At 40.0% G+C, this 12466-nt stretch overlaps 2 protein-coding genes across 2 annotated transcripts in view; one reads left to right on the forward strand and one right to left on the reverse strand.

The window, feature by feature from the left end:
• Positions 1–1671: 1671 nt before the first annotated feature.
• TM4SF4 (transmembrane 4 L six family member 4) lies at positions 1672–7750 on the reverse strand. The gene is made up of 5 exons (XM_021544934.2): positions 7322–7750; positions 6997–7086; positions 4844–4977; positions 2118–2307; positions 1672–1892 (listed from the first exon to the last, which is right to left on the reverse strand). Exons 1-5 carry the CDS (start codon positions 7493–7495, stop codon positions 1875–1877), a joined length of 606 nt encoding a protein of 201 aa, XP_021400609.1. The 5' UTR covers positions 7496–7750; the 3' UTR covers positions 1672–1874.
• Positions 4910–12466, forward strand: part of LOC110478362 (transmembrane 4 L6 family member 1) — a 32518-nt gene continuing 24961 nt past the window's right edge. The window contains exon 1 of the mRNA XM_021544931.3: positions 4910–5297. Within this exon, the coding sequence (XP_021400606.1) occupies positions 5205–5297 (93 nt within the window). The 5' untranslated portion in view covers positions 4910–5204. The remainder of the gene's footprint in view (positions 5298–12466) is intronic.

Here is a 12466-nt window from a genome sequence, read left to right on the forward strand (position 1 = left end):
ATTATTTCTACTTCTGTATTATTGTATGTTCATATTTGTACACAGTATAGCACGGTGTGGTCTTTAAGTTGGTCAGGGTTCCTGAGATCTGTTAACACTTTCAGTTATCTCTTTGTGGCTTCTTTCTTACCATCGTCATTCTGTCACTTCCTAGCACTGCTCTCTTTATCTGTGCCTTCTTTTCAAGAATTAACACTGGCTTTTTACATCATTCTCTATTATGAGGTTCTAGGATTAATCCCTCTCCTTCATTTTATTGTATGCTTTGCTGAGTAAAAACACAGAACAATCTCCAGTTACTACAGAATTGATACTACAGATGTGTGATTCACTTGAAATTAAGTGCTAGGCGAGAGCCTCAGGTGTTAGCTTTAACTGAATAGATTTTGTAACATCATTGTTGGCACTCCAAAGTGTGAGTTCAGCTGGGCAGCTGGTTCTGGCTCATTTACCCTTTTTCAATACACCTGAAGGCCAAGGTGTGAATGCACAATGGATCACAAGACGAAATGTGCATGCCTTGTGTCAGTATCAGTTATATATTAGCTGATATATTATAATATAACTATATAACTAATAATTATAATATATTTAACTAATATTATAGATTAGTTATATATATTATATTAGCCATCAGTTAGCTGGGTGTCTCTTAGAAGCAGTAGCTCATTGAATGTGGTTTTAGGTGTCATAGCTTGCTGCCTGTTTTTTCTTATCGCATCTGCCACAAAGATTTATGTACTCTGTTTTTTGATATATCAAAGCTGTATGCTATGCAGCTACCCATCGCTTTATTGAGCACTGATGAGAAACATTCCTTGTTCCCAAAGGTTTCATAAAAATCAAACAGGGCAAATGTGAGATGAGGTGCAGGACAGCTGCTCACCATAGATGAAAGAATAGATGGGAGATGATTGCACAGTGTGTGTTGAAACAAAGGGTGCTCTCAAGTTCCTGGGCAATGCAGCAGAACAGGTGGGACAGACAGCTGCTTCTGAAGAGGGTTTCTTCTTGCAATTTATCAATTTGTACAACATAATTCTCAGTGCCTATATCAAACTGTTTAACATTTCTGCATATTGCTCAAGAGCTTCCAGTGCTTTCAAGTACTTCTAGATTCTTCAGATATCTCCTAGTGTAAATACACAGTACATTAAATACATTTTCTGAAAGCACAGGCCATGGAATCATTATTTCAGGAGGAAAATTTTAGGGAACAGATATAGCTAACATTGAGAAGTGTTGAGACATCCAGCCTGGCAAACTGGTTTGTGAAAATTTGATTCAGAATTTTTTTTAAAGAAGCATATTAGTTTATTTGAATCCCTCAAATGTCTCCAATCCCTCCTATATTCTCCTTGATTCCTTTAGGAAGTAGCTTTTTCTTTTAAAGTTTAAAAAGTTCTTTCTAAAAGGTATTTTTGCCTTTGAGCTAGCTCTCTGTTGTTGTTCATCTTTCTTTCATAGCACTGTGCCAAATACAGCTAAATTGAACTTCTACAAAAAAATCAATAAACAGCATTTGTGCTCATATATAGATAGGAAGCTTTGAGGATTTACAAGCTACCTAACTGACCTGAATAAAAATTGTAACCTAAATTTGTATTTTGCCTGAGAATACCCTCTTTCTAAATGGAAGCTGTTTTACAAAAATAAATATGAATGTGGGAGTTGTATTTCACTTATTTTATTCCATGATGAGGGATTTAAAGAAGGCTGGAAAGGGAGTCAGGGCTTCATAACACTTGTGGGAGGAGGAGCCCTCCATTCTCATCTTCTTAGCTGGATCCAGTGCATCTGAGGGCTGCTTTGTGGAGCAGCTGCAGAAGGGATTCTCCCAGGATGAGGAGAGTTGTCTGCAATATTCCTGTTTGTTAGACAGTTCCATCTCCCTGAAAGAATAAAAACATGGAGGTAATTTCCTGGCTGCTATTGCTGTGCTTTTCAAAGACTTGTATTATTTCCTAATGGCAATGGTGTATGGTTTTGGCAGTATGTTAGAAAGCATGATCATGAAGCTGGAGGAAGGCCAGTTTAGTTTTTCTGACTGCCAGCTAGAGGTGTGTACGTAAGCCATCAGTACACAAAATGACAAAGGAGAGCCGTCAGCTGCTCACCCCACAACAGCCGCAGCATCTGCAGTCCCCGCAGATGGTTCCAAAGAGGCCGTTCACCGCCTGAATGCCGCAGAGCACTGCCTGGATCCCACTCATGACCAGCAGCAAGGAGAAGAGCGTCAGGTGCCACGGGACAATATTATCAGGTGATGTACACCTTTCCCACAATGTGTGGTCAGCAAGGTAATCCCTACATGAGAATAAAATAGTTAGGAAGAAGACTGTATCAACTCACAAAGGAGCCTCTCACCGCTGAGAGGCTGTCACTGCTGTGACATGGAGGAGGTTCTGTTCACTTCGGTGAATTTCCATTGTCACACTGGTGCTACTTATCTAGAAATGGACTTCAATTTAGTTTCTAGATAAGCTGAAGGAAGCGATTTGGAAAAAACAAGACATCAGAAGGGAGCAATTGGAGACAAGTATGTGTTTGATACAATTGAACCATTTTTAGTGTTTTGGGAAGAAAACATCTTAGCCAAGCATGTGCCAAGTGGGTTTTTTCTGTTCCAGTGTTTCGTCAGGGCATTTTTGCTGCTTTTATTTGATTGCAGCATTTTTTGTATGGGGGGGTAAGTGGGGGACTATGATCAGGACATGTAATCCAGTATCTCAAAGTACAGTTGAGAACAAGGGAGTACATTGTAATCAAAACAACTGAATTATCAAAACGAATAATGAAATTGTGCAAGTCACCTCTTACCTACTGAGCTGAAAATAACAGTTTTTGCTCTTCTAGATCCCTCATCTAAAGTAAAGGTAATAACTTCCATAATTTTTACCTTCGTATCTTAATTGTAAACTGCTTGACCACTGGCTATATTTCATCTGCATATTCTTAGTGCTGACTTGTTTGTGTTCTTGTCAAGTGATTTCTGGACTGAAACCAAAACTATGTTTGCAACAGAGCATATTTCCAAAGACTCAGAATGAGACCAAGGGAGTTGGTTTCTGGCCCTCACTGGCCCATGAACAAATAATCCTCTGCCTGTACACATCTTGTTTTCTTTCTTTTTTTTTTTTTTTCTTTTCAACCTGAAGTAATTTTTTTTGTATATTATGTAAGAAATGCCACCAGGTCACTCCTGACTGAGGCAGACTACATTAAAAGTTCTGAGGTAATGAGGAGTTTACTGCAGCCCTTGTTATTCTGCTCTGATCACACCTGCTCTCAGTAGCTCATTGTGCCCTGTTGTTTGTTGAACTTGTCTTGACTTCAGTCTGAGCAGTGGGATAGCTGGGGTTAAGTGATAAATATACATGACAGTGAATATGTTTGAGTTGCAGAGCATAAGGAGCAAGCAGTTTCCAAATGCCACAGCAAAAATAAATATATATATAGATTATATTTATTAATATTATATATATTACATTATAAGTAGGAATTATTTGAATACCATTAAATCTCAATGTAATCATAGAATGGTTTGGGTTGGAAGGGGCCTAAAAGATCATCTCATTCCAGTCCCCCTGCCATGGTCAGGGACCCCTTCCATCGTCCTAGGTTGTTCCACGTTCTGTCCAACCTGGCCTCAAACGCTTCCAGGGATGGGTCATCCACAACTTCTCTGGGCAGCCTGTGCCACTGCCTCACCACCCTCATAGGGAAGAATTTTTTCCTAATAATTTATCTAAACCTACTCTTAGTTTAAAGCCATTATCTTGTCCTGTCATTCCATGCTCTTATAAAAAATCCCTCTTCATCTTTCTTGTAGGCTCCCATCAGGTACTAGAAAACCACAATCAGGTCACCCTGAAGCTTCTCTTCTCTAGGCTGAAGAATCCCAATTCTCACAGCCTTTCCTCATAGAAGAGGTGTTCCATCCCTCTGGTCATCTTGGTTGCCTCCTCCATCTGTGTCATTAACGAAAATATGAAATAACACAGCAGGAATTCCCCAGCAGGGATTCCTAGGGATGCCTCTTGTCACTGATGTCCAAAGATCCTGAGCCACTGACCACCACCCTCTGGATGCAACCATCCAAACACTTTCTTCTCCATCTAAGAGTTCACCCATCAAATCCATCTCTCTCCAATATAGAGAGCAGGATATTGTGGGGGATTGTGTCCATTTAAATGGCTTCTGCAGTCCTTCCATTACCACTGATGGATTTGCCCCATCATAGGAGGCCCCTGGGCTGGTCAGGCAGGGCTTGCCCTTGGTAAAGCATTTTGGTTGACCCAAATCACTTCCCTGTCCTCCATGTGCATCATCAGACCTTCCAGGAGGAAATGCTCTGTGATCTTCCCAGGCACAGAGGTGAGACTGACAGGTCAATGGTTTTTAAAGATGTATGTATTGTTTCCTATTTTCCAGATGCCTAGGGCTCCACCTGACTGCCAGGACTTTTCAAATATGGAGAGTGGCTTAGCAATTACATCAGCCAATTCCTTCAGGAGTCTGAGAGGTGTCCTGAGCTGAATGTGTCATTGCTATTCATTGAAGTGGAATTTATCCCTGTATGTTGCTTATTATCCCAGGAAGAGGCTGTGCATTTCTCTTTATTGGCCCCTTTGAAAGTCAGTAGTTTTTGTTGTACTCACTATTCCTTACATCCGTGCTCTTGAACCTTATGAAGTCTTGCTGTGTGCTGCAAGCACTTCTAAGACCTTGTATAATTTAGACCAACAGTATCATTCCCATTTTTATACAATGGGTTTGGAATTTGAATCATCTCACAAACTTAAAACATGTATATCTTTTTTTTCTGATTGCCTTGTCTTACCCAGCCTTGAAAGGGTAGCTCCAGTTTTCTCCAGTTTTACATTTAGGGCCTTTGTTTAGAGCTACTGCTGACAAAATAAAGCAGTATCCAGCTCCCAGTACTCCAATGGCAGCAAATATTATAGAAGAAAACATCTGATGAAGAGAAAAATAATGTTATTTTGGTTCCCTAAATTCAGCTGTTCCCTGAAACTTTCCCTACATTCAGCTGTTAATAGTCAAATAGTCAACACCTGAACAGCTGAAGTCTATTAGTCTTCATTGCATAGTAAATGTGTAATGCATACTTGTATTGGGATTTTAAAGCTTTAGCAGTATTGGCCCTGTCTGCCTGAAGAGGAGAAGGCAGTGGTTGGCAGCAGATGGCACTGCTCCCCTTTGGGGCCTCCTGCTCCCCTAAGGCCAGACATCCTTCTCAGGAGACTTCAAGCAAGACCAGTCTTGGATCACTTAAGGTATTAAAAAAATCTTCAGTATCCTTTACAAGTTAGCTTTGGTATCTTGGTTACATTTGGACCAAATAATTATAGTCTTCCTTCCCAAGTCTCCCTTTAGATTTCATATTCGTATATTTTATCTCCTCACAGGTAAGCTCCCCTCACTTATCAGTGTTAAGCTCTAGTAGTACAATTGAAATGGATGGGAAAGTATGTCTTTATTTTTCTGGTTTTCTATTACAGAGTTTTCCATATATACTAATATGTAAGTACATAATGCAAGAACTAACGCCTGCTTGAAATCTGAAATGCTTGTAGCCACAACAGTTTGTAGGTTAAGGTTGTGCCCTTTATTTTAATAAAGTGATAAGGTGAAGAAAAAAACACAATACTTTCATGCCACAGAATCATTTGGATGGGAAATTACTTCTAATATCGTCAAGTACAATGTGATTTTTTGTTCAGACCTCATCACAAGACTCTTGTCTTGCGTCCTAGCATGCATTTTTATGTTGACATATCTGTCAGGGCTAACTTAAAAATTATGCTTTCGTAGTAGACATTTTAAGAATGGATTTCAGCTAAAATACCGAACTTGGTTCTCAGACATGCTGATGGGTGATAAGGCCCATAGGACTTGTAGTACAGTGTACTTGGTACTCTTGGCTGTGTTGCTATTCCCAGCCAGCTGCACTCTGACATGCTGACAGCAGAGAAGGCAGGCTGGTTTGCAGGCAGCACCCCACGCCTGCAGGCTGGTTCCCACACAGCAGCACTGCAGGGCTTGGTGCTCATGGAGTGGTATGTGCTCTGCAAAACTCAACTAGCTTCTCTTCACTGCTTGCAGAAAATGGATCACGCAGTATTGTAGGGACAAATAGATGGCTCCGTTTCCTCCTTCTCAAAGTTCAACCTGTTTTGTTGGTATTGCATGAAGACAGCATCAGAGAGAATTTAGGGAAAGCTCTTTGTCAGCCTCATAGGTATGAATCTTTTCTTATTTGTATTTCTCTCTCTTTTTTTTTCCCAGTAGAAAATCTGTTCCTTTATTTTAAAACTGTAATGATCTACTTGATCCAGAGACTTAATTTCAAAAAAGATAGAAATAATTTTTCTGATTTAATTTTTAAATTAAAATGCTTGAGATATTTACTACTGTCTGAAACTATTCTTTGGAAACTTTTCTGGTATGAAAGTGAGGTATAAGTTCAGTGGAGCCTCACTCACACTGCTTAAAGTAGGAGGTTGGATTAGGTGATCTCCCAAGGTCTATTTCTTTCTGAAATTTCCTCTGTATCTAATGAGATACAGTTCATTTTGTGGGCCCACAGTGAGTTGGGAACGTAGTGTCTTAACTGCCCAGTGTGATTTTAAAAGCTGCCAAAAAAAATGGCTAACAAGAGGACTGTTGTACTCTGCAAAACAAAGAGTAGATGTTTCAGCAATAAATTTTAATTGTGATAGTAACTATGAGTATCTTGTGACAGCAAAAACCAATAAGGCTATACTGTTGTGGTACCTGTGGTAAAACATCAGAGACATAATACAATTTTTACAGCCTGCTATTGCTACTTCCCAGCACTCAAACAAATGGCAGGGCTATTTGTCCTACACTCAAGACAGCCTCTATCTAGACTTACAATGACTGTGAGAGGAAAATACATATATTGGTAACAATTTAGTTTTTACTTTTTTTGCCATGTTTCCTTTCACTTACCGCAAACCTCTTTCCACAGCTCCGATTACCACAGCATCCACAGCAATCATTATTCTGAAGGCCCAAAAATACCAAAGCAGGGAAGATCATCTATGAATGATCGAAATATAGTTTGAATTGGGATTAATTCAAGTTACATCTTCTTTTAAATATAAAAATTCTATGGGTTTTTTTTTCCCTTATCGTTAAGTTACTTATTGCCAAACCTTTGGATGGCTCATAACTTATTTGTTTATCAAAGAGGAATTTGCAGTCCTGAGAAAATTCAACAATGCAAGTCATGTGGGTGGGGGGAAGGTAGAAATGTTTGAATTTAGACACTTACCAATACACCTGATCCCAAGATCCCTCCAAAGCACCAAACTTCATCTGTAATGTATGTTCTGTCTTCCACCACTTTTCCTCCAGGGAAAAACAACAAAATGTTAGCAAGGGTGCAGAGCACAGCCAGGGGGATGAGAGTACTTCCCAGGCACTTGGCACAGCCTCCTGTGCACATGCTTCTTTAAAGGTATTGCAAACGCAATTGAAGATAAAATAAAATCTCTCAGATGTTCTCAGAACTGATTTATAAAAAAGAAGCTTCTCCGTGTACTTTGCAAAATCCAGTTTCTGTTGTGCTGTTATAGGAATTGAGCCTGTAGAATGCTCCTCTCAGTGTTCCTGCAGTCAGTCAAAAATGCACTATGCTGGTTTTTTATATGTCCTTATAGCTGTGATGTCAATTTTCTGAACATCTGTAAGTGAAGTTACGTTCAGGACAGCCTCTCATTTAACTATGACAACCCACCAAATCTGTTAATATTTTACTACAGTGCTGATACACTCCATAATCTGGGCTCAGGTCATGGATACATACCTGACTTAGTTCTGGATCATCATTTTTAAAACACATGTTCTTTCTTCATACTAGAAAACACTTATTTTGCAAGGGCCTACATAAAAAGGCATAATGAGTCAGGTGATATGAATAACATATTCATAGTCCAAGTTTTTACATGTCATGAGACAGTTCTGTAATTGAAACAGTAGAGAAACAAGCTAATACAAAGATGAGCCATTTTAGACCAATAAAGATACATATCCACAAACCTAAGAAAGTTCTTGGGTTGCAGGAAGATGAGAAATACTTATTTATTGATGTTAGGTAGTTGAACTGTGCCTCAGAGCATGTGTTTTTTCTCTGGTTTTGGGATTAAAAGGTTGATTTTATACTTATTTTGTGAATTCATGCTCTACATGATGGAAGACTGCAGGAAAGTCTGAATAAGAAATGCTCTAATATTTAATAGCCTTCTTCACGACATATTAAGTTATATGATGAAGATGAATCAAAACCTGACAGTATTTTCCATAGATTGTATTTTGAAATTATGGCATGTGCCATGTTTTACAATAACTCTCACATTTTTCTACTTTCATAGGAAATTTTTTCATATCGTATATACTTAAGCTTATTCAATAAAGGATGGCAAGAAATTATTGTCACTACTACCAATCATGTGCATTCTTTAATATATTAGGAAGACCAGAGGATGATTTTTTTGTGAGGACCAGTCCTAGGAATTCCAGTAACTGTAGTGCTGAGCAGACTGATTTCTGAGGAAATGACACTAGTTTACTTTGTAAAAGGTTTTATTCAGGTATTTATTAAGACAAATTTTTGAGTGGCTTCTCAAGTTGGCATATAATGCAACACGAAGTCAATAGGTTCTTGGTATGAAGCACAGATCTAGCAGAACAACCTGGACAATGACAGTGGTTGTTCCTGGTGGACAGGAAGATCCCCATGAATCACAGTGTGTTCCATGCTGTTGGCACAGGAGCCTGCAGCTGATGATTTACCAGACAGTTTCTGAAAGTTGTGCTATTTTTGTTTTTCATGTGCCATCATGATTCCCCTTAGTGTTTTTGCTAGAGCAATAGATGCTGTTTGATACCGTTTGGAAAGCATGGACCTTTGCAGCCCCCACTGCTCAGCCAGAGCAGCTGTCTTTGCCAGGCACTGGGAGCTGGCAGTGCCGTGTCTGGGCGTTGACATGTCTGACCCTGCTGTTCCTCTGCACAGAGTAGACAATGTCCAAGGTGTTGCCACTGGTTTGTTGGTTGGTCCCTGAAGGAGAGAGGAGCCTCTGGTCCTGTCTCTGTAACGGCAACATACGTATGGCCCCCAAGGATAGCATTTTGAAAGGCACATGATCATAAATTTAACTTTTCATCTCAAGAAGGAAGCTATTATGCAATTGAAGAGCAGGCAGAGAAAAAAAGTCCTGAGAGCACAGCCTATGTGTGGTATTCAATAGGATGTCAGTTGGGCCACTGTAAGCAGTTTTCATGGCTTCCAACAGACAGTTATTGATTCTGTGGCAAAGATTCAGAACCTGAAAACTCTCCATATGTCATCTGATACATTAAATAGGCTTTCACGACATTCCCATTTGGTAGAGAACATCTGCAATTTTGCTCCCACTTACAGTGGCTTGGTAAGAGGCACAGGGAAAATGTTTGCTGTAGTGGGAATATAAATCTTAGTTGTATCTCTTCCCCTTCTCTATCTGGCTAGAATATGGCTTTTTTTGCAGTTGTGAATCCTGGCTTGCAGTAAAGAGGAAAAATTTTAAGTTGCATTGCATCCAGCACCCTGCCATCCTGATTCACAGCAAGTGGTTCAAAGGCTGCTGCTTCCATCAGGTTATTGCCAGGTGTTCACAACACTCCTGCATTTTCCCTTCCTCTGCTCACTAACATTGCCAGTGCCACTGAAGTCTAGCCAGACCTCTCTGTTCAACTATACTCATTTATACATGGAGTTTTAAAACTATTGCCAGCTTTTATGTGAGGGATTAAGCTACACATTATTTTCAGCAGGCAAGTGGCATCCAAGCTGAGCTGGAAAGCAGCACTTAGATTGAGTCAAGTATTTTCCCCAGGAAAAAACTGAGTGGCTTACACACTCAGCTGCTCTGAAAGAGGCTCTTCCATTCCCACCCATATTTTCCAGTTCTGGCCGTCTATCTGGGAGGAGTGACCCATTGTCAAACATTAGCCACAATTCTAGTCCTGGAATAAATGCTTCATCTTGGAGGCTCTGGTAACTGGGGTGGAACCAGTCTTTGAATATTGTATCAGCCTGTCCTCTAGAGCAGGATGTTTCTAGGAACTGTGGTATCACAATGGAAGGCACTCCCTTCTGTGTACTTTGGGAAGGTGTTTTCTTCACTACTCATCTCCTGAGTCATGCAAAGTCCAGGCTGTGCAGAAAGGTGAAATGACATATTTTCCTGTGGAAAATGATAGGAATATCAGGCAACTCAGTTTTGGTTGTTTCAGGAGGATGTAAAGTGCTGATACCTTTCAAATTTTGTATTTTGATGTATCTAGGTTTGTCTTGATCAGTTTTTTGTATCAATTACTGAACTAATTAGACAGTTATGACCTGAGATCATGAGTTCTTGCTCTTGTGATTTGTGTGGTTGCTTACATATTCTAAATGTAGTTTGGATACCTGGAGCTTGAAAAGCTTGTGACAAGTACTGACCCTTCCTTAAATTGAGCCAGGAGGGAGAGGGATGGTACAAATTTATGGTAGGATGGGATTTACACTAGTCTAGTAGAAAACAGGTCTGCTCAAGCCTCTGCTGTTGCTACTAAACTTGTGTTTATGCATTTACATATATACATATATAATAATTTATAAAATATATATGATGACACATTGATGTCAAGCAAGAAGTACTGAAGGCTGTTCTGCATCAAAGTGTTCTTAACACACGCAACACAATGTGGTTGTTGCTTGGTGCTGTGCAGTTCCATTGAGGGCTGGAGGGAGGCTGATAAATTGTGCACCAAGTTTCTTTCTTTCAAGAGAGTGCAAAGGAGAATGAGCTGAAAAATATCTCCCTTCATGTGACCCAAATCCTCCTTGCAGTGAAGGATCACATTAGCACAAGGTGTTCTTTGGAGAACTCCAAAAAGCCCTCCAGCTCTGACAGCTGTGTAGTAAAGGGATACATCCAGTGGGATGTACTGAGGGGGCGGACCCTGCTCCTCTTGCCAGAGATTCAGCTGCTCCTTCCTTGTGAAATGCATGGATATGCAATGCATGTCAGTGAGAAGGTGAAAGTGGGGCTATGTATGTACAAAAGTAAAAGCCATCATTGCACCCATACACACAGCTTTGGCATGGGATACATTCATTCCCTTTCCTATTCCCAGGCTCTTCTGTCAGACCTGGGGGCTGGCTGTATGTGAGGCACCTGAGAGCAGAGAGGGGAAGATGCTGAAGGAAAAGCTAGGTCTTATGGGTTTCCTCACACAGGTTTTCCTGTCCCAGCCCCAGCTGCTGGACTCTCCCAGGCTCTGAGGACAGACTGTTGATGTACAAATATTTCCCTCATATCTTTTTGACCTTTGTCAAAGTTCAGATAAGATCTTATGGCAAATGTAGCTTGGACTGGGTGGTGTCCTCAGTGACACATGGACATCACATCACCATGAATACAGAAAAGCCAAGTATGCTGATGACGCATGTCTAGGAGAAGTGGGCTGGAAGGCACATTAGAACTACTGTATCCATCTGTACTGTAACTCAGCTTTATACTTCTTTGCAGTTCTGTAGTCGTGTTCTGTTTTACATGTCTCCATTTTACGTGCCCCCACTGCCCATTCGCCAGCCTTCCCACAAATGCCCTTTTCAACACGGAACATGTTCTGTAAGGGTTTTAATGAAATTCCATTCCTTCATTCTCCTCAAGGTGTACTCTGCAGACAAGTCCAAAAGTAGCTGTCAACCAGTAGCAAATGGGCATGTGGGCTCTAAGCAATCTCTGATGCTTCTCTAATTTATATTACTTTAAAGTAAGCAAAAATTACATAACTATATGTAGGTAATACCTTTCTTTTTCTAATGTTACATTTCTTGCATCTTGTGATATGTATTTTTGTTTATTTGTATGAAAGGTGTGTTGTTATGTATTAATGAAGTAGCCTTTTTTGTAATCCACAATGTCTGTAGGAGAAAACAAAGGAACTTCAGAATTGTGGTGGACCATCTAAGCACCCCTGAAGTACTTTTAAAAATGAGGACAAAAATTCCACCCAAGGTATTTTCAGAAATGAGAGATCAAAGGAATTGTTTCCTTTAGGGTTACCTGTTATTTATTTCTCTGTGGGCCTTTGTGCTCTTTGTCTTGTTATAAGTTTTTGCCAAGTCACCCAGATTATTATTTGTAGTGGCTATACAGCATTTGCCAATCATATATTCTTCTTGTCACTATGCATGCTGAAGTGCACATCTGTCCGTTGACCATCATCTTCTTGCTGTAATTTTGTTTTTCTTCTTCCTCTTGACTTTACAAAAGAAAGCAAACAAGCAGGAGATGCCTGGGAAACTATGCCGGTTGCTTCAAATTTTAGAAACAGATTCATCTGCTTCCTCTTTTTACCAGATGCATTTATTCTTCCCCTGCTT

The sequence above is a fragment of the Lonchura striata genome, chromosome 10 (genome assembly GCF_046129695.1).
Source record: "Lonchura striata isolate bLonStr1 chromosome 10, bLonStr1.mat, whole genome shotgun sequence".
NCBI lineage: Eukaryota > Metazoa > Chordata > Aves > Passeriformes > Estrildidae > Lonchura > Lonchura striata.

Excerpts from the sequence above, each read along its gene's own strand:
- TM4SF4 (XM_021544934.2), bottom strand. The coding sequence starts at position 7,495 with ATGTGCACAGGAGGCTGTGCCAAGTGCCTGGGAAGTACTCTCATCCCC. Across the intron at positions 4,978-6,996 it reads GCTGTGGAAAGAGGTTTGCG|ATGTTTTCTTCTATAATATT; the intron begins GTAAGTGAAAGG and ends TCTCTTCATCAG. Across the intron at positions 2,308-4,843 it reads AGCTACCCTTTCAAGGCTGG|GGATTACCTTGCTGACCACA; the intron begins GTAAGACAAGGC and ends ATTCTCATGTAG.